The 25,782-nt window shown below is 45.7% G+C and overlaps 1 protein-coding gene across 4 annotated transcripts in view; it reads right to left on the minus strand.

Annotated features, from left to right (window-relative positions):
- RALGAPB (Ral GTPase activating protein non-catalytic subunit beta) overlaps window positions 1-25,782 on the minus strand; it is a 1,713,320-nt gene that overhangs the window by 508,516 nt on the left and 1,179,022 nt on the right. For all 4 annotated transcript variants that reach the window (XM_069243900.1, XM_069243898.1, XM_069243901.1 and 1 more), the window contains 2 exons: window positions 18,050-18,202; window positions 15,538-15,747 (listed from right to left, as the gene is read on the minus strand). In XM_069243900.1, coding sequence (XP_069100001.1) covers window positions 15,538-15,747; window positions 18,050-18,202 — 363 coding nt within the window. The remainder of the gene's footprint in view (window positions 1-15,537; window positions 15,748-18,049; window positions 18,203-25,782) is intronic.

The raw sequence follows: 25,782 nt of genomic DNA on the forward strand, positions 1-25,782 counted from the left end.
GGCACATGGTCGGTTCTGAAAGGAGTACATCAGGCCAGCAAACCCATTGAAGAAAGGTGTAGTGAGGAGAATCTACCTAAGCACCCGCTGACAGTCCAAGTATGGAGAGAAGAAGGGAGGGAAAGAGTGGTCTTGGGTCAACAAAAGTATCCAGAAAGGGAACGGGTAGCGACGGTTTTACCCCCAAGACCGATGGGCAACAATTGAATTGGTAAGGATCAACCCGCACACAGCATTTTATCCATTTGCTCCTTGGTCGTCGGTGGCCTACGGTCAAAACTGGAGGATCCTGCAGTAATAAATCTTTTCAGCTCCTTCGACATTTTACTCATACAGGAATCCTGGGCAATGGAATCAATACCGATAATCGGATTCATGGAATATCTTAGCCCAGCAACGAAAACAAATAGGCCTGGAAGGTCAAACGGAGGCCTTGCCATTTACGTTAGCACCAGCCTTTTGGTAAAAATCTCTGAGTATAAGGAGGAAGACCAACCTTTCCAATTTCTCCAGCTAGACGATGGGGGAAAAACACACAGGAGCCTTTGATTCTGGTCAACACATACATCAATCCTAAAAATAAAAAAATTGAAGCAAACAAACTCTTACCTCAACTATTAAGGATAAAAGGTACAATAAAATCAGCATTCTTGTTAATGTCGGGCGATTTCAATCTCGGCTTATTCCACAACCCCAGTGAGGATCACATCCAAACAGTTGTAAGAATGCCCAGCCAAACCCTCCCAAAAAAACTTAGGAAAGACAAAATAGGGGAGAGTTTCATACGCACCTGTGAATTAGTAGGCCTCTTCGCGCTAAACGGACGTAAGTGCCCGGATATTCCACCGGCATGGACAAGATTCTCCGGGAAGTCGGTCTCCTATCTAGACTACACTTTGGTGTCCCCTGCTTTATATAAGTTAGTAAACATCTTTACCATCATGGACCGCACGGAAAGCAACCACAAACCACAGGTACTTGGGATCTGTGCATCACCGCAAAAACCGGAGAAAGTGGCAGCCCTAAACGGGACACTAGGCACCGAAAATCTAAAGCGACTCAAATGGTCCTCTGACACCATTGATAGGCAGGCAGAAGAGGCCCTACGGAAGCTAGAATCAACTATCACAAGTGGGGCAAAGCTGACAACAGTCTGGGAGAACTTTGCCCTCAACCTCATAAAAAAAGATTCCTTAAGTAACACGAGAAAGGGAGCACAATTGAATCACCGCCAAAGTTCACTTTTACCGCTGCCAGTGCGCAAAAGGAAAGCAGCAGTAGGTAAATTATTAAGGTCACTGCGTAAATGCCCAGATAATGGATCAATATTGACCGCCCTTAGAGAGCAAAGGAAATTGTATAAAAGGGATCTATGGACCTTTAAACAAGGCCAACAAGAGGTCCTGTGGGCCAAACTACATTTTGCGACCAAAACATCTGACTCCAAAAGATTCTGGAAAATCATCAATACAATAGACAATGGTGCAAAAGCAGGCAATAACGCAAACATAACAGAGGAAGTATGGGTATCCCATTTAAAGTCACATCTAAAAGAATTGACCATCGAAGAAGGCCCCCAAATGCAGTCACATATGATTGGTGGGGATCCCAACATCCCTGAACCTTTGAAATTTACGGCACCAGAACTATTAAAAATAATTGGAAAGTCACGAATGGACTGTGCCCCTGGCCCCCATGGCTTACCGCAAGCACTATTTAAACAAGACACAGAAAGATGGGCCAATTTCCTGGCAGCAATGTTTAATGACGTGATCACAACAGGCATTGTCCCGGCATCCTGGAAAGACTCAATAATCCACCCCATATATAAGGGTGGGAGCGCGCTCTCCCCAAGCAACTACAGACTAATCGCTCTTTTAGACGTTGACCTCAAGTACTTTTCCTTCTGTGTGCTAAAACATCTAGAAGCCTGGATTACAGAGAACAATATTCTACCCTTTAATCAAACCGGGTTCACCAAGCACCAAGGAACATTAACAAATCTTATGGGGCTAGGCTTGATCATAAACAGAGCAAAAGCAAAGGGGACTGCAACTTATTTATGTTTTGTTGACTTTAAAGCTGCTTTTGACTGTGTCTCCCGCGGCAAAATGTGGGCCAAATTACTACAATGGGGGCTGCCACACTATTTTAAATGCCATCAAAATGATATACTCTGATACTTGGGTAAAGGTTAAATTGGGGGAAGGCTCTCCCCTATCCAGGGCAGTCAAAACAACAGTGGGGGTGAAGCAAGGCTGTGTATTGGCTCCAACACTCTTCAACCTGTACATAGCAGATCTCCCCACCAAGTTAAATGGTCACTCATCCCACTCTCCATCACTGGGCGGTCAACAAGTATCCAACCTACTATATGCAGATGACCTACTACTAATCAGTAATACCAGAATAGGCATGCAGAAATTGTTAAAGGCATTAGAAGAATACTCAGGTTCTAATGATTTAGAAATTAATCATAAAAAATCTAAAATGATTACCTTAAACCGCAGGCCAACCACCCAAGGTAAATGGCATATGAATGGGAAAACCCTAGAGGAAGTAACATCATCCAGATACCTAGGATTGGTGGTGGATGCTAGAGGTAATTACATGCCACAAAAAGAGGCTATAAAAAACAAGACGCAGGCCCTTACTTACGCCTTTTGCAAGCTAGCAATTTCAATCTGTGGTCATGCTCTGAACCCATTAACAGCAGTAATGAGAGCGAAGCTACTTCCAACTATCACCTATGGGACCGAAATAATGAGTGGGATGGAAGTAGGTCTTCTGGATAAGCTTCTGATAAAAACCTATAAGCGCGTTTTTCGGCTGCCCGGACGTGCATCGCCAGCCCAGGTCAGACTGGAATTTATGCTGGTCAAACAGTCGTTAGCCCGACCGGCAGCATACATTAAATGCTGCTACAAACTGAGCCGCACTTCAAAAGGGTCTTTAGCCAATCTTGTCTGGCAGGAAATTATCCTAGAAAGAGGGAACCCCAACTACATAAGGTATCTAGAAAAAAGTAAGAATCTTTTGAACTTAGATGAGGTATGGAACCGGTCTCTACCCATCCCCGTTTTCAATAAAGCAGTGAATAAAGCAAGTAAATTACAGAGCTTGTTAGAAGATAAGATCTCATTGGCCAAAAGGGAGCATAGTTGGTTGATCCTTAACTCCTACAAAACATTTAAAGAATCACCACTTATGGCTGGCTCCTACTCACGGAAAATCAAGCAATCCCTTCTCAGACTTAGGCTGGGTGAAGTCCCTACTTTAGACCTCATGCCAAAATGGAAGAAGGAGCAGCAAGTAGGCTCCCAGGAGTGCCGTCTCTGTCATCTAGCAGATGAAAACTTGATGCATGTGGTCTGCATTTGCCCAGCACTGGCGGCCGAAAGGAGACTCTTACTAAAAAAATAATTTAACGGTTTAAAAATTAGATCATGCAGCCAAGCATTAATTGCAGCCTTTATCCCTCGAAATATAATATTGAACATTAGGCTGGTTCAATTTTTGGAAATTTTCACTCTAAAAACCACAGCCTCTCGAAATAACCAACTCAGAGGGAGGGCGGAAACAATAGCGAAATCCCTATAACCCGCTTTGAACATCTTAAAGAAGGGAAGGCTCCTAGGTAGTCCATTGGGTTGTTTAGCTTGTGTCATAATAAAGTCTGGTACCAACAACCAGACTTAAGTAGGGGTAAATAAAATCGATAGGAGGTCTCTTCCCACTTTGTCCTATTTTTACCAATGACTCACTGGGCTGTTACTGTTTTCTTTATATTTCTTTGTGGAAGGAAACTTCATATATCATTTCATTTTAAACACAAGATTTTATTTGGCGCTGTATTTTTCTTACCATGCCCTATTATTAATGCCTTATAGCACTAGTATGTTTTTTTCTTAAAAATTTTATGTGGAAGGAAATTTTACTTACCATTTCACCCTAAGCCAAAGAACTGTAATTGTCTTTTTGCACTAAAATTGTTCTGTTAAATGTTTACGTGGAAGGAAAAGTTTTATGGTTTTAATTAACTAATAAACTTGTTTACCCCCAACTTGAGGTAGGTAAACACACTATTATATACACATTAGCAATCAGTAAAATATGATAGAAAGCAATACGCATTGGTAAAAGTAATAGCAGATAACGAGGGCCCTATGGGAGGGCCAAACCATATACTAAGAAAGTGAAATGCGAGATACAGTTCCCCACACAAGGATGTGAAATCAGTAGAGGGGAGCTGGAGGAACTAGGGACCCCACAAGGTGAGTACCAGAGTGATCCCAGGGACCAGAATAGCAGAGGTAGGTACCTGGTTTTCTCCAAAACCAACAGGAGGAATTCGGAAGAGGATTGTTCAAGACTCAAACAAGACTGGAAGAACCCAAAGGTGGATCCTAACAGGAGAGGACCCGCAAAGGAAGGGGACCAAGTCCAGTTTGTGATGAGTGTCCAGTTGTGGCAGGAGCCACTACCCTCAAATCTGTGAATGCAGGACCAGATCAATGGTGGACGCAAAAGGTTAGCAGTGCAGCACAGGAGCAGAAGAGGAATTTCAGGAGTGAAGTAAGTAATGTCCAGTGTCGGCAGTCATGATGCAGTCAGTCAGTGGTGCTGAAAAACCACCAACAAGCCTTGGCAAATGAAGCATCTGAGAAGAAAGTTTTGCAAGGCTAAAGAGGACCAGGGAATCAACCCAAGGAGGAGAGTCCAGGGTGACCCTCAGCAGCTGGGAGAGTCACAAGAATAGGAGGCAGCTTCCACAGGCGACCCAGGGACAGAAGGCACAGAAGTCGCAGTGAGGCCCATCCAGAACACCTGAAGAGGAGTCCCACGTCGCTGGAGCAGCAAGCAGTAGACTGTGCTTTGCAGGAAGTGGTGCTAGGGGCCAGGGCTACACATAGCCTGAAGATCCCTTGGAGGAGGAACAAACAAGCCTGGGTAGCGGCAAGAGTTGCGATGTACAGGGTTACTGTCCTGCAAGGCGAGACAAGGGGTTACCGTCTCCCAAGTTGGACAGCTGGTAGAGTGAACCTAGGGGACCAATCCAGACCACCACCTGTGATGCAGGATCCACGCAGCTACGGAGGAGAGAGGATCCACGAAGCCGGTCATCATTGCCGTTGGTGCCGGCGGATGCAGGGGAATAACTCCTTCACTGCAAGGAGAATTCCTTTTTAATTCTTGTGAAGGCTGAAGACTCGTTGCCCTTGGACGATGCACAGCTGGGGAAATCTTGCAGTTGTTGGAAGGAGCCGGCAAATGTGTTGCAGAGCGGAGTCGTTGCTGAAGTTGCAGATTGTCGGTTATTGGAGGGCCCAGTTGCAGTCCCAGTGGCCAGAAGATGACGTAAACGAGTCCTGCTGAAATCTTGCATGTCGAATTTGAGGATCCTCCCAGGAGGGAGACCCTATATAGCCCAGGAAGGGGAATTGGTCATCTAGCCGGGTGACCACCTATCAGGAGGGAGCAGTGATGTCACCTGTCTGGCCTGGCCTCTCAGATGCTCCCAGGGGCCTCTCCCCACCTTGGATTCAAGATGACAGAATCAAGTGGCCACCTGGAGGAGCTCTGGGCACCACCCCTAGGGTGCTGATGGATAGGGGAGTGGCCATTCCCCTTTATTTTGTTCAGTTTAGTGCCAAAGCAAGGACTTGGGTCCCTTGACTTGTGCAAACCGTTTTTTGCAAGGAGGACACCGTGTGTGTCCTTCAAAGCATACCAGTGGCTTGGGAAGGCTACCCCTCCCAAGCCATGTAACATCTATTTTAAGGGAGAGGGTGTTACCTCCTGTAGAAAGTTGCCTCTGTGTATACTATCTCAAAGTGAGAGATAGTGTGCACAGAGTCCAAGGGTTCCCCTTAGAGATTTGATAGTGGCAAAATTAGATAATACTAATGCTCTATTTTGCGGTAGTGTGGATGAGCAGTAGGCTTATCAGAGGGTAGTGTTAAGCATTTGTTGTACACACACAGGCAATAAATGAGAATACACACCTCCTTGTTTTTCTTATTATCTCCCCAGACTTGCAGCCAAAAGTGGGGGCTGGTTCCAGGGGGCGGGCATCTCTACTAGCTGGAGTGCCCTGGGGCATTGTAACACGAATCCTGAGCCTTTGGGGCTCACTGCTAGTCCATTACTGTTTTAATTCAAAGTTCCATACTTACCTATGTCAAGTACCTTACAATATATGTACTTACTTAAATTCTGAATCTTGTGGTTCTAAAATAAATTCAGAAAATAATATGTTTCTATATAAAAACCTATTGGCCTGGAGTTAAGTCTTTGAGTGTGTGTTCTCATTTATTGCTTGTGTGTACAACAAATGCTTCACATTACCCTCTGATAAGCCTACTGCTCGACCACAGCACCACAAAATAGAGCATTAGTATTACCTAATTTTGCCACTATCAGCCTCTAAGGAGAACCCTTGGACTCTGTGCACACTATCTCTCACTTTGAGAGAGTATATACAGAGCCAACTTCCAACAAGCAATAATTGCCCTTTCTTGGGTCCACAAAGGTTACTCGCAGGCTTACAATGAGGGATTTCACAGGGGGCTCCAGGGGCACAGCCATACTGACGCGAAAGCATACTCCACTGGCACTTGGACGTACCTGGACAGATGACATGGGTCCGTATGTGGCTGTCACCGAGACTCTTTAAGGCCAGCCCATATCAATAATAAGCGTATGCCCACCAACTCTGCTCACCATGGGGTTTCTAGCTAAGTTGGGAGGGCCACTTAAGTTTCTACCGGAGGCCCCATGGGGATTGGAGGGAGACTATAATGGGATATGCAATCTCCATGTGGACCGATCCACAGTCGGGACAGTATGGAGCAGGTCCACACATTTAGCAACTTTTCTACTTAATCTGAATCTTGTAGATGTATGGAGAGTGCAACATCCAACCCAAAGAGGATATATCTTCCATTCAGGGGCACATCAAACCTTTTCTAGGTTGGATTATTTTCTCATACCTGCGGAGGAGTGACATAGGGTGACCGAGCTGAGACAATTAACAAGGGGACTAGCGGACCACTCTCCGATAAAGATGATCTTGACCTGGAACGCGGGGGATGCGGGCTGGATGGAGGCAGGATAGGTGGTACCTTCAGGAGGATGACTTCAGAGACATGTGCCTACAAAGCAGTGAGCAATATTTTATAGAAAATCAGGGATCCGTGACCTCACGGGAGGTCATATGGGAGGTCAAGAAGGCCTGCTTGAGGAGCCAGATCATAAGCTATGTGAAAGGTCATAGAGAGAAGAGTAGACAGAAGATCTGGGCCCTTGAGGGGCGCATTTTAAACCTGGAGGGCCCACCTTACCTCCCCACCTTAGGACCACCTCCTGCACGATCTAACATACACGCAAACACTGTTCAGGCAGGAACTTACCCAAGAAACACGGCAAGCCTGGAAGGCCACTCACAGTAGAATCTACCAATGGGATGTTAAAGCTAGTAAAACTTTACACTGGCTGTGTATGCCTAGGGCGGGACTGGCTTCCATACCATACTTGCAGCTGAGGGATGGCTTAAGGGTGATGGGCAACAGCTCAGGCTTTTGCCAATTATTATTGGGACCTCTATCGAGCAGATCGAGAGGGCACGTGTCCGGATCTCCCCCAGTTTGTGCAGGATTTGCCTGTCCCAAGCCACTCAACGGAAGATAGAGCCTCCTTGGAGGTGGCTATTTTGTTCGATGAGTTACAGGCAGCATTGACCAAGCTAAACCCCAGGAAGGCACCTGGACTGAAAGGCTTCCCACCTGAGTACTGGTGCCTGGTGTGGCAGCAGCCAGGTGAGCCTATGCTGGATATGTCCCAGGAGGCATTGGAAATGGGAAAACTAGCTCCGGATCTTCAGACTGCAGATATTGCAGTGCTTTCTAAGACGGGTACAGTTGGCCGATTATGCGAAGACCTTCAACCTATACAGAAGTTAAGGTGAAAGCGAGGGCGCTGGTCAATTGTTTGGGAAAGATGACTGACCACCTGGTACATCCAGACCAGTCTGGGTTAATGCCAACGCGAGCTCTGCAAGGCACAATCTGAGACATGTGCATAACGCTATCGCCCGAACAAATCAGTGGGGGCACGCAGGGCCCTGCACTCTACTGATTTTCAGAAAGAGTTTGATTTGGTTGACTGGGCATACATGTTTGCCCTTCTCGAGCGAATTGGTAGCAGATCTTGGTTTCTCAACTATGTAAGACTCTTTTACACCCATCTCAGAGCTAGGTAGGGTGCTCATGGGGAGAAAGGTTTCAGAGTAGCTTCCAGTGGAGAGAGGTATGCGCCAGGGTTGCCCCCCCCCAATCGCCCTTGTTATTTGCGGTCGTAACAGAGCCGTTGGCAGCATGGGTGTGAGCAGATCCATTATTTAGGGGCTTCCAATGGTAGGATGTAGTATGTGACAGAATATATTTATATGCCGACGATGTGCTCCTGTAGTTGGGGGATCTGGAATTATCTAGACTGAGGACATTGGAAATCCTAGAAATGTTTGGTGAGTACTCATGGCTTCTTATAAACCCGCGAAAGTCTATAATTTATCCCATATCCCCGTGCCCGATTGAAGTGATGTGGGCGACTAGCCTCACAATTCAACCAGAAGGGTTTAAATACCTAGGGTTGTTTGTTACAAGAAGTGCAAATGGTTCCTTTGAGAGGAATTTGACGCTGCTGCTAGAGAGATTGTCTAAAGACATTCTGTTTTCGAAGGCTCTACCGTTATCCATACTGGGGCGCTCAGCCATATTCAAGATGGTGGCACTACTGTGCCTTTTATACCATTTACAGAATCCTCTGTTTCCCATTGTTAGGTCCTTTTTCAAGAAAGTGAACACCCAATTGCGTACATTGCTATGGGGGAGTGGGGCCCTGCGTATCTCCTTAGACAAGTGCTGTTGGCTAGTGTTAGAGGGAGGCATAGCCACACTGGATATCCAACTGTACTACTGGGCAGCACATCTCCTTATAATTAATGATTGGTGGCTTGGAGGGTTCACAGACCTGGCTTACGGTCTAGAGGGAACAGTCATAGGAATGTGGGGTATCACACATCTGTTATACAGAGGGGTCGTGGGGAGGAAGCTGCCTCCGGCGACTCGGGTGGTGCTGGAGACGTGAGAAGAAGCAAAAAAGGCTACAAGCTGGAAAAATAGATTGACTATAGAAACACCATTATGGCAGAGTTCCTACCTCTTGCGGGTCGCGGCCCTGCAGGATTTTGCAGTCTGGGACCTGGTAGGTATTCCAACGCTTGGTGACATACTGGACAATGGCATATTGAAATCCTTTCAACACTTACAGAGGGACTTATGCACTACATCGCACGTAGGTTTTTAACATACCTACAACTCCGACATGCCCTGACACTCGCGCTTCGGGCAATCCCGGGGGCACCGGAGTTCTCGTCCCTTGGAGGCTAAGCTCTTATTGACAAATATGAAAGAACATGAGCTACCGCAGACATAATGCTACTCAGGAATGTGTCAGACCCCATGGAGATGGTGCGTAGGGCCTGGGAAATGGATCTGGGGGACCTGGACGATGATTGGAGGGACGTATTGGAGGCATCCAAAGAGACAGCCATAGCTTCACAGTTCAGGCATATTCAGTTTAAATTGCTCCATCGCACTTATTATACCAGGGCATGCCTTCACCACATGGGCTTTCTGGCCACCAGCGATTGCTTGTGCTGTGGGTATAGACCAGGAAATTTAATTCACAGGTTTTGGTACTTCTCTGTTCCCGCCGCTTTCAGGGAGTGTGTCCTGAGACAGCTGGAGGTGGTGTTGGGCTGGGAAATTCCAAGGGATTCCAAATTTATCCTTCTGCAAATCACTGATGGGCTGGGAGTCGCACAATATCAAAAAATGCTCTTAAGGTTGGGCTTGGTGCTTGTCAAGAGGGATACCGCAAAGGCATGGAAGGAAGCACACGCCCCTCAGTCGTGGGGTGGGCCCGAGGTATAGATTTCTGCATGGGATTGGAAAAGCCCATAAATGTAAGCAAGGGGATGAACCCAAACGTATTATAAAATATGGACTGGTTGGGCAGAGGCATGGGGATCCACCTAGACACAAATCCAGATAAACCATGGACACTTAATATTTAATGTGGGGTTCCCATGGAATGAGGAGGCATCATTGCCCGAACAGGAGAAGGGGGAATATCTGCCCTGTATATATTGCCTTTCTTAAAATCTGTTCCTGAGACACGTTTTGTAATGATACCGATTAGCAATGCTGCTATGCCTGTTGCTGTTTGTTTTGACTGTGGAGGGCCTAGGAGCCCCGACGTAACTGAATGAGAAAAGTTAATAAAATGTTTCACAAAAAAAAGATCCTAAGGGAGAGAAGTGCCAGCTTTAGGGGTCTACAAATGGTGCCACCACACCGGACGCCAAGTTCAGGAGGGCGCACTCAGACAAAGTCAACCGTTACGACTGCTCCAGGTAGTACTATTCACACTGTAAAGCGGACGCTCCTAGCCACAGTTCAAGCCTTTTTTTAATGGGCTTTCATTTTATTTTCTGGAGCATAACAATGTAGATGTGCACAATGGGCTTCAGGCGCCAGGTCAGCAGTGCTGAATGGAGGCAGCTGGGTCTGTTAACAAGATTGCTCTGGGTGCCCTTCTGTGCTCGGCTTGGATGCCAGGCCCTGTTAACTCACCTTTTTTCTTCTTTATCTATCCATAGGTGTAGGAAGGTAGCCTCTTTCTAGCCTTGTTACCCCCACTTTTGGCCTGTTTGTGAGTATATGTCAGGGTGTTTTACTGTCTCACTGGGATCATGCTAGCCAAGGCCCAGTGCTCATAGTGAAAACCCTATGTTGTCAGTGTGTTTGATATGTGTCACTGGGATCCTGCTAGCCAGGACCCCAGTGCTCATACGTTTGTGGCCTGTATGTGTTCCCTGTGTGGTGCCTAACTGTATCAGTGAGGCTCTGCTAACCAGAACCTCAGTGTTTGTGCTCTCTCTCTGCTTTGAAATTGTCACTGCAGGCTAGTGACTAATTTTACCAATTCTCACTGGCACACTGGAACACCCTTATAATTCCCTTGTATATGGTACCCAGGGTATTGGGGTTCCAGGAGATCCCTATGGGCTGCAGCATTTCGTTTGCCACCCATAGGGAGCTCAGACAATTCTTACACAGGACTGCCACTGCAGCCTGAGTGAAATAACGTCCACGTTATTTCGCAGCACATAAGTGACTTATAAGTCACCTATATGTCTAACCCTCACTTGGTGAAGGTTAGGTGCAAAGTTACTTATTGTGTGGGAACCCTGGCACTAGCCAAGGTGCGCCCACATTGTTCAGGGAAAATTACCCGGACTTTGTGAGTGCAGGGACACCATTACACGCGTGCACTACATATAGGTCACTACCTATATGTAGCGTCACCATGGTAACTCCGAACATGGTCATGTAACATGTCTAGGATCATGGAATTGTCACCCCAATACCATTCTGGTATTGGGGGGACAATTCCATGCATCCCCGGGTCTCTAGCACAGAACCCGGGTACTGCCAAACTGCCTTTCCGGGGTCTCCACTGCAGCTGCTGCCAACCCCTCAGACAGGTTTCTGCCCCCCTGGGGCCTGGGCAGTTTGGTCCCAGGAAGGCAGAACAAAGGATTTCCTCTGAGAGAGGGTGTAACACCCTCTCCCTTTGGAAATAGGTGTGAAGGGCTGGGGGGGAGTAGCCTCCCCCAGCCTCTGGAAATGCTTTGATGGGCACAGATGGTGCCCATCTCTGCATAAGCCAGTCTACACCCGTTCAGGGATCTGCCAGCCCTGCTCTGGCGCAAAACTGGACAAAGGAAAGGGGAGTGACCACTCCCCTGACCAGCCCCTCACAGGGGAGGTGCCCAGAGCTCCTCCACTGTGTCCCAGACCTTTGCCATCTTGGATTCAGAGGTGTTGGGGCACAATGGACAGCTCTGAGTGGTCAGTGCCAGCAGGTGATGTCAGAGACCCCTCCTGATAGGTGATTACCTCTCTCAGTAGCCAATCCTCCTTTCTGGGCTATTTAGGGTCTCTCCTCTGGGCTATTCCTCAGATAACGAATGCAAGAGCTCACCAGAGTTCCTCTGCACTTCCCTCTTTGACTTCTGCCAAGGATCGACCGCTGACTGCTCCGGGACGCCTGCAAAACCGTAGCAAGACGACTACCAACAACATTGTAGCACCTCATCTTGACAGCTTTCTCGAATGTTCCTGGTGGTGCATGCTCTGAGGGCTGTCTGCCTTCACCCTGCACTGGAAGCCAAGAAGAAATCTCTAGTGGGTCGACGGAATCTTCCCCCTGCCAACGCAGGCACCAAACTTCTGCATCACCGGTCCTCTGGGTCCGCTCTCATCCTGACGAGCATGGTCCCTGGAACACAGGAGCTGGGTCCACGTGTCTCCCACAGTCCAGTGGCCCTTCTGTCCAAATTTGGTGGAGGTAAGTCCTTGCCTCCCGACGCCAGACAGCAAACCTGTGTACTGGGTGATCTGCAGCTGCTCTGGCTTCTGTGCACTTTTCCAGGACTTCCTTTGTGCACAGCCTAGCCTGGGTCCCCAGCACTCCGTCCTGCATTACCCAACTCGCTGAGTTTGACTCCGATGTTGTGGGACCCTCCTTTGTGACACTGAGTCGACCGCTGTCCTCATATCTTCTAAGTGCCTGTTCCGGTACTTCTGCGGGTGCTGCCTGCTTCTGTGGGGGCTCGCTGAGTTGCTGAGCGCCCGCTCTGTCTCCAAAGGGCGACATCCTGGTCCCCAGCAGCACCCAAAATCCTCAACCGCGACTCTTGCAGCTAGCAAGGGTTGTTTGTGGTATTTCTGCGTGGAAACACTTCTGCATCCTCCAGCACGCCGTGGGACATCTTCTGACCAAAGCAGAAGTTCCTGGCACCTTCTGTTGTTGCAGAATCTTCGGCTTCTTCCACCTGGAGGCAGCCCTTTTGAACCTTCATCCGGGGTTTAGTGGGCTCCTGCCCCCCCTGGACACTTGCGTGACTCTTGGACTTGGTCCCCTCCTTTTACAGGTCCTCAGGTCCAGGAATCCGGCTTCAGTGCTTTGGTAGCAGTTGTGGTTCTTTCAGAATCCCCTATCTCGATTACACTGTCTTTCTGGGGTAGTAGGGTAACTTTACTCCTACTTTTCAGGGTCTTGGGGTGGGGTATTTTAGACACCCTTACTGTTTTCTCACAGTCCCAGCGACCACCTACAACCTACCATAGGCCTGGGGTCCATTCGTGATTCGCATTCCACTTTTGGAGTATATGGTTTGTGTTGCCTCTAGGCCTATTCCTACCTATTGCATCCTATTGTGATTCTACATTGTTTGCACTACTTTTCTTACTGTTACTTACCTGTTATGGGTTTGTGTACATATAATTTGTGTATATTACATACCTCCTAAGTGAGGGTATCCTCTGAGATACTTTTGGCATATTGTCACTAAAATAAAATACCTTAATTTTCAGTAACTTTGAGTATTGTGTTTTCTTATGATATTGTGCTATATGATATAAGTGGTATAGTAGGAGCTTTGCATGTCTCCTAGTTTAGCCTAAGCTGCTTTGCCATAGCTACCTCTAACAGCCTAAGCTGCTAGAAACACCTCTATTCTACTAATAAGGGATAACTGGACCTGGCACAAGGTGTAAGCACCACAAGGTACACACTATAAGCCAGCCCAGCCTCCTACAATAGGGCAGTCTTATATGGCAATTTAAGTGCCTGTCGAGTCTCAAACATCCAATATTCAGCATCAAGGGAGGTGGCAAGAGGAGGGCCCCCTTCAGTGAAGCGCAGCACTAGTTACACAGAACACAGAGAGGTAATAACTGTGGGAGGTGAGGAAGGAATAGGATAGTGGTGACATATTGATAAACTATGCAGTATGTTCGGACTGCAATTTGTGCCAATTGTGGGTAAACCATGAACACTTTTTTGAATAACTAATCTGCTCTACGAGCACTGCATTTCCCAGCACCCAGGCACAGAATAGCTTTAGTGACTAAGCATAACCCACCCAAAAGTCAGCAAGTAGAGGGCAGTCCCACAACCTGCACAACTTTACAGCACACTGCTGAGTGACGACCATAAATATGTGCTCTTTTTTTCCACAAATTATGTTTAATGTCACCCAAAACACCCAGTGCATTACAGTTGATTCTTGGCTGGCTCGTGCCTGATGTCCGTTATCTTGTTAACAATAACTGTAGACCCAGACACCTGAGAGAGGCTAGTTGGCACTTAAGTTCACAGAATTTGTGCAAACTTTCAGTTTGTAGTGAACTGATACACCACAATCAAACAACAAGGCAGTTTTCACATGACAACTGGCTGACAAATTAACAACTGTACTTGCCAGAGAAATCTGTGTTTAGTATAGTCACAGTTTTGACTGATCACAAAGTAGCACAGAGGATTAGTGTGCCAGCTAAAAAGGGCAAAGTGTGATATGCACATTGCAAATTTATATTTCATGTAGATACTCAGTGGGTTACTAATTTGATCACACATATTCTTTTTGTTACTTGTAGTTCATAAGTTACAATCCTTTTAATATAGCATCATGTGCTATGAACTGGCATCAAAGAGATGCACGTAAACTGTAAGGCATAGGTTTAAGCTACTGGTCTTTCTCTCAACCTTTCCTCATTCTAACGTTGCTACATTTTTATTAGACAACCCCAACCACTGTTACCTCTTAGATACTGAGTTTGTGTTTCACCAGATCAAGAGTTCTTAATATATAATGCCAACCACTAGGGATATCACATGATTTCTACACCTTGTAGACCCTAGTGTTATGTAATATTTATTCTAAATTGATCTACAAAATTGCATAATTCACTGATTGGCCTAGTAGCTGTGAAAAGACATGGAATTTCGATGGAGAATCACCAATAAGAGCTCCAGATTTGCATCAATGTGGTGCAGAAAAACAGAAAAGAACACTACCGCACCAGTCGATGCATTACATATTCGTATGTTGGCAAACCTTGGGCACGCAGAGTCAGAACATCACAGTGCCACCAGGTGATGATCAAGAGTCACTGCTGTGGGGGGAACGTTTCCGGACAAGGAATATTAAAGAGTAAATATCCATCAGGAGCAAATATCAGCATTAAAGGGCTTGGAAGGTGGCATTGGAAACTGGACGAGGAATATTAAGGAGTAAGTATCCATCAGGAGCACATATCAGCATTAAAGGGCATGAAATTTGCTCAGGATTCGCAATGGCCATGTCACGTGTAAAGTAACATTTGAATGACTCTTTCGTACTGATCAGCAAAAAAGGCACAATGGAGAGCATAAATCCTTTTGACACATAGGACTTATTGTAATAATATGTTATTATTAGACTAATCTATCCGCAAAGATCAGCTGTGCCATTCACCACTTAATCTACTGAGTTCATTGATCTAATAACAAGTATTAAAATTTCCAAAAGCTCCATCTGTCAGTTCTGTGCACTTTGATACTGCTTCCATAGCACTTATTTACCTTAAGGGCCTCTAAAGAGAGGAACCCAAAATGAGATAGAAGAAGGCGTGCAGTTTGGAATTCCTCTGAAGTCACTGGTGGTTTGCAATCCAACACTGAATCTGGAAAGCTATTCTTATTCCACTCTTCCTCTTTAAGCAGATCAAGATCAGTCTCATAAGCAATCTGCTTGGCCATTACTTTCTTCAGCTTTTCATGCCTGAGTTGCAACTGAAATATACAGCAGATGATAAATTACAAAAACAAATAGAAAATTAACAACATAAAACACATTAAACGGTCACGCACTTAATTATTTTACCGATTCCTGTTCTTTTAAACTGGAGTGTCCAACATGGGTCCAGGGTCATCAGGCCCATGTCAGATTTTCTGAATATGCATCTAAGATGAATTTCCATACAACAAATCTAGTTAACAGTCATCTTAAAAAGCTGACATGGATTTTGGCATCCTGGGATTATGTTGGACACATCTCTGCGCTTCGCTGAACGAACTCATTTCAACTAACAGCAACCTAATACTTCAGGATTCACAAAAACTGAACTTGTGGACCAACTGTTTATGCCTCAAAAATCGCAGCGTGTTTTCCCTAGAAGCAGAAGCCACATCTGATCAACTTTCTGTTTACTTACGGCAAAGAGTGAGTGAATATACCTCTGAGGTAAAACCATTCAGCCCTGCTGCAATGAGTATCCTGCAAACATGGCTCTGTATATACTATTTCAAAATTAGATATAGTGTGCTCAGAGTCCAGGGGTTCCCCAGAGGCTAAGGTAGATAATACTAATGCTTTTTAAATATTTAATACACTACTAAAATAATTCCCTAGAATCCAGAGGAGATATGCACAACTTGCAAAATGTTGGTGACAGTGTCACTAAGAAGACATGTTGTTTAATATTGGAAGAATAAATAATGCCCATTGCTACCAAGGTGCTTCTTTACCTTCCACAAGGGCTTACATTCTTTCCAGTCGAGTGACCCCGTAGATTCACCCATACTAAAACATCCCTAGCATGCGAGGATTAACTAGTGTAACTGCCCCCTTCTTTGACGCTGCAATCTGACCCCCTCAGTCCGTGTTAGGTGGGACTCGTGTATGAAACGCTGTGTAGGCCCCTTACGTTTAGGAAAGTGTGTATTTTGTGCTATTTGCTAATTGTGTTAATGTCCGGACATTCTAGCTAATAATTCTATAATTCGACTTACAGTACATGCTGTAGGAAGCTGGCTCTGTATATACTATATCAAAATGAGATATAGTGCGAACAGAGTCCAGGGGTTCCCCAGAGGCTTAACAGAGGCTAAGGTAGATAATACTAATGCTCTCTTTGTGGTAGGACAGGCTTTGTTTCTGGCCACCGAGAGCACAAAGGCTCTCACCCCATGTGGTCAGAAACTTGTCTGAAAGTTGCAGGCTGGCACAGCCTGGTCAATCCTGCACTAACCATTTGGATAACATACAGGTGGCATCTCTAGGATGCCCTCTGGGTGCATTTTTCAAAAAATCCCACACTGGCATCTGTGTGGGTTTATTGTGCTGAGATGTTTGATACCAAACTTCCCAGTATTCAATGAAGCCATTATGGGCCTGTGGAGTTTGTGATGACAAACTCCCAGCCCATGTACTCAATATGGTCACAATGCACTTAGAATGACCAACAATGGAGCTAGGCACTGTAGAGGCATATTGCTCATGCAGCTATGCCCTCACCTGTGGTGTAGTGCACCTTGCCTTATGGCTTTAAGGCCTGCTAGAGGGGTGACTTACCTATGCCACAGTCAGTGGTTTGTGCGCTTGACACCCAGAGAGGGGTGCCAAGTCCACTTTGTTTTTTTCTCACGAACAACACACACAAGCTGCAATGGCAGTGTGCATGTGCTTGGTGAGGGGTCCCTTAAGGTGGCATAATACATGCTGTAGCCCTTGGGGACCTTCCCCGGCCACAGGCCCTTGGTACCAGGGGTACCTTTTACAAATTACATAGCTGTGTTGCAGGGGTGTGCAAATTGTGGGAACAATGGTACAGTTGGGAAAGAACACTATGTTCTGCGTCCTGGTTAGCAGGATCCCAGCACACACACTCAGTCAAGTCAGCATCAATATCAGGCAAAAAGTGGGGGGTAACCATGCCAAAAAGGAGCACTTTCCTACATAAACTAACTATAACTCGTGCCCTAAGGTAACTATAACTCTCACTCTCACCACACACTGCTAATTACCCCACATAATACATTATTCATGACATCTTTGATAACATAATTGATAAAAAATCAATGTAAAATTTGCAGTAAAATTATTTAGCAGGAAACTGCATGGCGGGCGTGAGTTATAGTTACCTTAGGGCAGGAGTTATAGTTACTTGAAATAACGAACTATAACTAATGCATTTCCATGGTTTCATATGTTCAAAATGTGAGCCAAATTATAACGTCCCTTTAACCTTTGTTAAAATATATATGTATATCTCTCTATGAACTAAAGGAAGCATTTGCCAACTGTCACACTCACCTCCTCAGTAACAATATCGTGCAGGTCTGGAATGCTCAAGTCAGCTTTTACAAATGGAATTTTATCGACATCTTCAGGAAAAGGCCGATGCTTCACACTGTATTTGGCCCCAACATCATTTTGTGGATCTGGTCGATGTTCTGGTGCAAATATCTGAAGCAATAAAGAGAACTGTAAGTCACAGATCAAAGAACTCATGCATCAATAGTTTCTGAATAAAGCAACACGCAGGAGGGCTAAAACTTATGCTGTACCCTGAGATCTTAGAGAACCCCAAACAGGGATATCTTAAGCACCATGGGGGCCCTGGGCCAAACACATTTTGGGCCCGAGCTCAGAACAACTCTGAACTTTTATCCGTTTTGAGCTCATTCACACCCTTGGCGACTTAAGCCAAATTATTGCCAACCCTCTTACTTGGACATCCTACTTAAGGGTTCAACCCTGGAGCAATCAGTATCTATCTGGCTGGACAGCACCAGAGAATTATACATAATAATAGCTGCTGAAACAAACACGCTCAGGTGTTGCAGTGGAATGGTGTCTCATCTTTTGGGCCTGTGCATATGGAGGGTGTTTTTGTTTTGTTTACTGCATTTCAGTCTCTGCTCTATAAGGAACAGGGACTGAGTCAGGCAGTGTTAGGCCTTGATGGCACTAGGCCCAGCAACAGCTCCACATGGGTGATGTAATCATGAGGGAGCTTATTATCCCACTCTGCACTGCACACTGAAATGTTGCCTACCTGCCAGAAAAACTAGTAGTCCGACCAAGCCTTCTACCCACAGTCTACACTGTAGCTAGTCTGTCCAATCTCATTTGGGTATATGGTACTCATGGGTGCTTTTGTTTATTGCTCTGCCTGTGCTGTGAGTGGCAGGTATTCAGACTCAGGAGTAAGCAAGCTGTTATCACACTGCCGGGAAGCAGCAGCTCTGCAAGGACGTTGAAGTCACAGAGGGACCACACCATGCCAATCTTTACTGCACAGTGGCACATGCTGAATAAAGATAAAAGCCTTTGCAGCAAGGCTGGACCTTCACACTTAGAAAGGTTATATTACTTGCTGAATCAAACCAGAATCAAATAGGTTTATTCTTTACCTCTGTATATCTCTCAGGTGGGGCTCGGACTGATCAGACAGCCTGGACTGGCTCAAAAAAAAGTAAGCTAACAAACTGTTTTTTTTTTTTTTAACACTGGACAGTGTGGGAATTGTTCTGAAAGGTTAATGTAGGAGCCTCTCTAAAGTTGGGGGCCCTGGGCGAGAGCCCACTTTGCCCATGCCCTAAAACTCCTCTGACCCCAAAGACAGGGCTTTATTCGCCATTTTGCCACTCTGGCATTTCCTCTGTAGGCTGTAAGCTAGGGGGTTGCCTTAACAGCAGGATTGGCTGTCATGACCAAACCATACTCTGATTCTAATCGTGTAGAGCGAATGGTGGTTTTAACACTGGTGACATGATTTCCTGCCCAAAGACACAAAATGACACCTAGGAAAAACGTAATAAGTATAATTAAGACAACTAACAGAGGCGGCTCCTCCGCTATGGTGGAGGACTATTGCCCCCCGCCCTTAGCCCTCCCACCAGCAGCAACAGCTGCAAGCCTTTTAGTATAAAACCATAATAAAATATCTTTATAATGGTTTTATAGTAAAAGGGGCGGGCAATGGGGGATGATGGAGACGGAGGAGGTGTGCACAGCACTTCCCCTCAGTTCGCATGTATGTTTGGCTGGCAGTCTTGGGCTAGCTAAACATACACGCGCAGAGGGCTCTCTCCAACCTGGCACTGTGTTGCCTGGTTTGAGAGAGTAGACATAGACTTCCTCTCTGCCTTGGAGTGCCCAAGCCAGGGTGCTCCGACTAATCTGAACGCTGCTTTCATGCTGCCAGTAGCATGAAAGCAGTGTTCGGATTGGCCGCAGAGCAGGCTGGGAGACTGTGCCTCCTGAGGGGATGGAGAAGCAGCACGGCGCGGCAAGCAGGTTTTATTTTCTCTTTTTAAAAAAAGTTTAATTTTAATATAATCCTCCTGCCACGCACCACCCCTTTTAATCCCCGCAAACTGCGACTGACCACAAAATCTCTCAGATTTTTGTTCTGAGCATAATAATAATTCCATTAAATAAGCAAATGAAAGCACATACACATTCAGAAACAAATCCTCATATCCACAGATGAGATTCTCACCAGCCTAACTTGGTAAACACAAGTAGAAGTGCAGATAACACCTTCTAAATTCAGTGAAAAAGGCAAATAAAGACAAACATAACGATGTACATAGGATTTCTAGCAAAATGAAGTGTTATTTTCTAACTAAAGATGTTAAATAGGAAAACGTGTAAATGGCATCAATGCATTGTTAAACGCTAGCGATCCCAAGAACAGATAACTGCCTTAGTAATATTACTATTGTTCTCAGGCAGCTTTCAAATTCCAGGACACATAAGCTCATTTGTGCCCCAAACATCAAATAACAAGCACTGGCAAAGACAATTGGTCTTGCCTTTGCTACCCAATGCTGACCTATTGATTCTGCAAATTTGTTTTTGTGGCAACCTCATTCCAACACAGTGGTAATGTTTCATTATAAAAAAAAGACAAAACAAAACAAAAGCACTTCAAATACAGGATGGCTATGGTGCATGCATGAAAATACATAGTGCTAGGCGTGGACACGAAGATAGAGAGGTTATAGTAGGATACTTAAAACCCCCTAAAATCTTCCATTAAAAACATGACTTCAAGGACATCTCACTCAGCCAACAGCAAAGTCTAATAAATGCCAAAAGTCAGTGCCTGAATGGGACACACTAAAAGCCCAACATGTAATGTACTGTTTGAATGTGCATGTGCACTGGTAACGTGGTCTCTGACAAATCACTACAGCAGCCTGTAGGCGAGAGCTGAAAACGGTATTAACCCCTTCTGTGCCGGGCACGTAATGCTTAAGTCCACCGGTACAGTGCTCCTGTGGCGAGGAAGTAACCATTACGTCCTGGGCCTGGAGCTCGGAGGGGGCGCTAGCGCTCCCTCCGTAGGCTTGAAGGCAGGGATGGAAGGGGGAGCCCTTCCCCTTCCACCCCCACACCCCTAGTGACATCAGCGTGCGATGGTGCGCTGACATAATTTCAGGGTGCCGGTTGCGATGGAAGCCATGTGCTTCTAGATTGCGATCAGAGAAACAGGTAAGTTTCTCCTCTGGCGGGTGGGGGGGTTTGAAACAAAGAGGCATCGCGGGAAAGGAAAGGGTTTTCCTTTCCCCCCGATGTCTCTTTGAGCATTCCTGTTGCCTGATCGCCTTGCGATCAGGCAAGCAGGACTGCCCATTAGACAGCAGGGATTTTCTTTTTTTTGTTCTACTTTCTTGTTTCTGTGTCGGGGAGCAGCCCCTTGGGCAAGGGTCGCTCGCCTTTGGGGGGCATGTGTTTTATGGCCATTTCTGCCCCCCTTGGGAGTAGAAGCCACTGGAACGCCAGGGATTTTTTAAATTCATGTACTTCTTGGGGGGACGGGGGTGCCTCCCTGGGCAAGGGTCGCACCCCAAATGGGGGCATAGAACTGTTGCCCATCAGCCTATTTTTTTAAGGCCCACTGCCCCCAAGGGGGGCAGAAGCCACTTAGGCACCAGGGATAGTATGTGTGTGTGTTTTTTTTGTTTGGGGGGTGGTCCCTTGGGCAAGGGTCGCTCCCCATGAGGACACACTACTAAAGGTATTTTCTGCCCCCCTTGGGGCAGATAGGCATATGTTTTAGTAGGCCCCTCTGCCCCTATGGGGGGCAGATTCCAGTTAGGCACCAATTTCTAAATGCTTGATGGTGGGGTGTTTGTCAACTGGCGAAGTATTTGCATTTGTGATATTTTTTCCCCCCTTTTTTGTTCTAGTTCAAAACTTTTGCTTTCTTTGCTGTGGTTCCTTGCAGTTTTGGCAGTGGTTGACCTGCGGTTTTGCATAGTTGCATGTTTTGGGCAAGTAAAAACAATTTACTCCAAAGGAGTATTGCTGCCATGCATGAATGACATGTTTTTAGGTGGTGTACTAAATACAGGGTTGTGTGTGAAATTGTCCTTAGATTTGTGCACAATGATATTTGTGTTGTCTTATTTCTAATTTGCTTTTCTTTCTTTCTTTTTTGTGGGATATCATTGGTGATTGCTGTGTCTGTGCAGAGTAGTTGCTGGTGAGTCAAGCTTTTTCAGGCAAGTGAGCGGTATAGTTTTGGAGTTTTTAACTCTTAGTAATAAAGCTACAATGTATTACTTATCTTACACAGTGCTGGTTGTTGGTGGTGCATTTGTTGAGTTACTTTTCGTAGGAAAGATCTTGTCTAGCCGCAGGATGACCGCTCAGCAGGTTGTTGGTATGCTTTTTGAGTCACTGTCTGATCATGATTATGAGACGGACTCTGCATCTGAGGCAGAGGAGGAAGTGAGAGATTCTGGCAGTGAAGTTTCTGTCGGAGAGGAATCTTCTGATGAGGAAGCTACTTTCAGTGCAGATGAAGGGCCTGTTTTAGAGGAGGACACTGATGTGCCATTAGTGCAGCAACCTGGGTCTGAAAGGTTTCCTGTCAGAAGACCTGAACTCTGGGTTGCCCCAAACATGGAGCAGCCAGAGTTGCCTGCCTTTACTGGTCTCCCAGGGTGTAGAGTCAATACAGGGAACTTTTTGCCTGTCAATTTCTTTGAGTTATGTATGGATGATGTGTTTCTGGAAACGATTGTTGAGCAGACTCATTTGTATGCGGAGCAGTATTTGAGGGACAATGCTGCTAGACTTAGGCCACACTCTAGGCCTACCCAGTGGATTCCCACAAATTTGGAGGAGATGAAAAGGTTTTTGGGTTTGACTCTTTTGATGGGGTTGATAAGGAAGCGGTCACTGGCTTCTTATTAGTCTACTAGTCCCTTGATGGCAGCAGCTATTTTTCCTGTAACCATGAGCCGTAATCGGTACTTGCTTCTTTTTAGGATGCTGCATTTTGTTGACCATGCTTTAGCCTTGCCACAAGATCACCCTGATTCTGACCGTCTTTTTAAGATTAGGCCTGTCCTTGATCATTTTGTAGAACGTTTTTCAGAGGTCTGTTCCAGGCAAAGAAATAGCTGTGGACAAGTCTTTCGTCCTCTTCAAGGGTCGTTTGGTTTTTAGGCAGTACATTCCTAGCAAGAGGGCACAATATGGAATTAAATTGTATATGCTGTCTGAAAGTAGTACAGGATACGTATGTAGTTTCCGTGTCTACAATGGAAGGGATTCCAGTATTGACCCCCCTAGTTGTCCTCCCACTTTTGGAGTTACTGAGAAAATTGTGTGGAAACTTTGTAGACGAATGTTCAACAAAGGTCACCATTTGTATGTAGATAACTTCTATACTGGAGTGCAGTTGTTCATGGAATTGTTTAGAGAGGACACTGTTGCTTGTGGCACAATTTGTTGTAACCAGAAAGGCTATCCAAGGGAGCTTGTCTGTAAAACAACTTGAGAGGAGACAGTGCAGTGCCTTGCGGAATGATGAGCTGCTAGCTTTGAAAATTTCAGACAGGAAGGATGTCTACCTGCTAAGTACCATCCATGATGAGAGTACTTCCCCATGACTGTTTGGGGCCAGGTTGCTGAAGTGTGCAAACCTGTGTGCATTTTAGATTATAATAAGCACATGGGAGGTGTAGATCAAGTTGATCAGAGGTTGGAACCTTATACTGCTATTCGTAAGTCTTACATTTGGTATAAGAAGTTAGCAATTCACCTCTTCCACTTGGCAACTTTTAATGCTTTTATTGTGTTTAAGGATAGGTCTCCAGAGTCAAAGATGACATTTGTGAAATTTCAGGAGTCAGTGATAGAGAGCCTTATTGTGATGGAACAGGCAAGAGTTCCTAGAGAAGCAGTGGTGGAGGATGTGTCTAGATTGAAAGATCACCACTTTGCTGAGCACATTCCTCCCATGTCAAAAAAAGACTTTCCAGCTAACAAATGTAGAGTCTGGTCTCAAAGAGGTATCCGTAGGGAGACTCAAATGTAGTGCCCAGATTGTCCTTCAAAGCCTGGGCTGTGTGTGGGTGGTTGTTTCAGGAATGACCACACCCAGAAGAATTACTGGGAACTAACATGAGTGTAAACTGCCTGTTTTATATTTTCACGTGTTCAGTTTCATGGTTGGCATTTCTGTCATGTACTTAGTTAGAGCTTTTGTGTTTTTTATAGTTTTGTAATTATTTCTAATTAGTTAGTGGTTTCTTTGTTTTTAAAACAAAAAAAACAGTGATGCCATTGTGTGTGGAGTGGCACTTGGCTGACGGTGTAAATATTGACTTGCTGTTGGCTACTGCAACACACTGCCAGCCAAACGCCAGTCCACACACTCCTATCAGCTGGTGTGATTGCTATCAGGCATGTGGGTGCATGTAAGTGATGGGCCCTTGAGTGGCGCTGTCTGTCGATGCGAGTGTTGTAATGTGCTGGGCCCATGGCTGGCGGCCTGAATGGTCTTGTGCATGTCATGTATGAAAGGTGTGTGAATGGACTGTGAAGCGGTTGGTGCCTTGTTGTGGCTTTACAGCTCACGAGCTGTGAGTCATTGGCTCAGTTTTTTGGCCTTTCAGTTATTGACAGTGCATTTCATTTTTGTGAAATCTCTTGTTAATAAAATTTGATCCACTGATCCATTACTCACCCTCGTGCCAAATCCAACCAATATGTGTGGTAAAAATGACAAAACCTGCTCCGCTGTAATCTGGTGTCGCAGCACACCTGTGACACGCTAGGTGTCTCGGGTGGGACCCCCGATGATGAAGCATGCCACCAACTTGGTCTTTTTAACATAGCCTAAGTGCGTTTCTTTTCACAATTTTAGTGTTTGAAATATCACATATGTATGTGGACACACCGAAATGAACTATTGCAAAACTACGTGTGTTTTTTGGGGGGGAGAGGGGGGGGGGGTGCACCTATCGTTTTGGTCCTGGGTGCGGCCTTCATCTAGGGAAACCTACCAAATTCAGACATGTTTTAAAAAAAGACACCCCAAGGAGTACAAGGAGGTGTGGCTTGCCTGGATCCCCCTACTTTTTCTTACCCAGACTCCTCTGCAAACCTCAAAATTTACTTAAAAAGCATATTTTCCTCACTTTTCTTTGAGGGATCACCGCTGTGGCACACATTTCCTACCACCCAGCAGTCTCCCAAGTAAAATGATACCTCACTTGTCTGGGTCCATAAAGCAGAGTCAGCCTAAAAGATGCATAGAAGAAAAATATGAGCTTATCAAGTCGCTGTGCTATCCCCTCAACCTCTACAGGTTTTTGGCATTTTTCTGTTGCAGGCACCTGGGCCTACTCACACAAGTGAGGTACCATTTTTATCGTGAGACTTGGGGGAACGCTCGGTGGAAGGAAATTTGTGGCTCCTCTCAGATTACAGAACTTTCTGTCAACGAAGTGAGAGGAAAAAGTGTTTTTTGGCCAAATTTTGAGGTTTGCAAAGGATTCTATGTAACAGAAACTGGTCAGAGCCCCACAAGTCACCCGATCTTGGATTCCCCTAGGTGTCTAGTTTTAAAAAATGCACACGTTTGGTAGGTTTCCCTAGGTGCAGGCTGAGCTACAGGCCAAAATCCACAGCTAGACACTCTGTAAAACACAGCTCTGTTTTCTTTCTGAAAATGTGATGTGTCCACATTGTGTTTTGGGGCATTTCCTGTCGCGGGCACTAGGCCTACTCACACA

Source organism: Pleurodeles waltl, chromosome 7 (assembly GCF_031143425.1).
Source record: "Pleurodeles waltl isolate 20211129_DDA chromosome 7, aPleWal1.hap1.20221129, whole genome shotgun sequence".
In the NCBI taxonomy this organism is placed as follows: Eukaryota; Metazoa; Chordata; class Amphibia; order Caudata; family Salamandridae; genus Pleurodeles; species Pleurodeles waltl.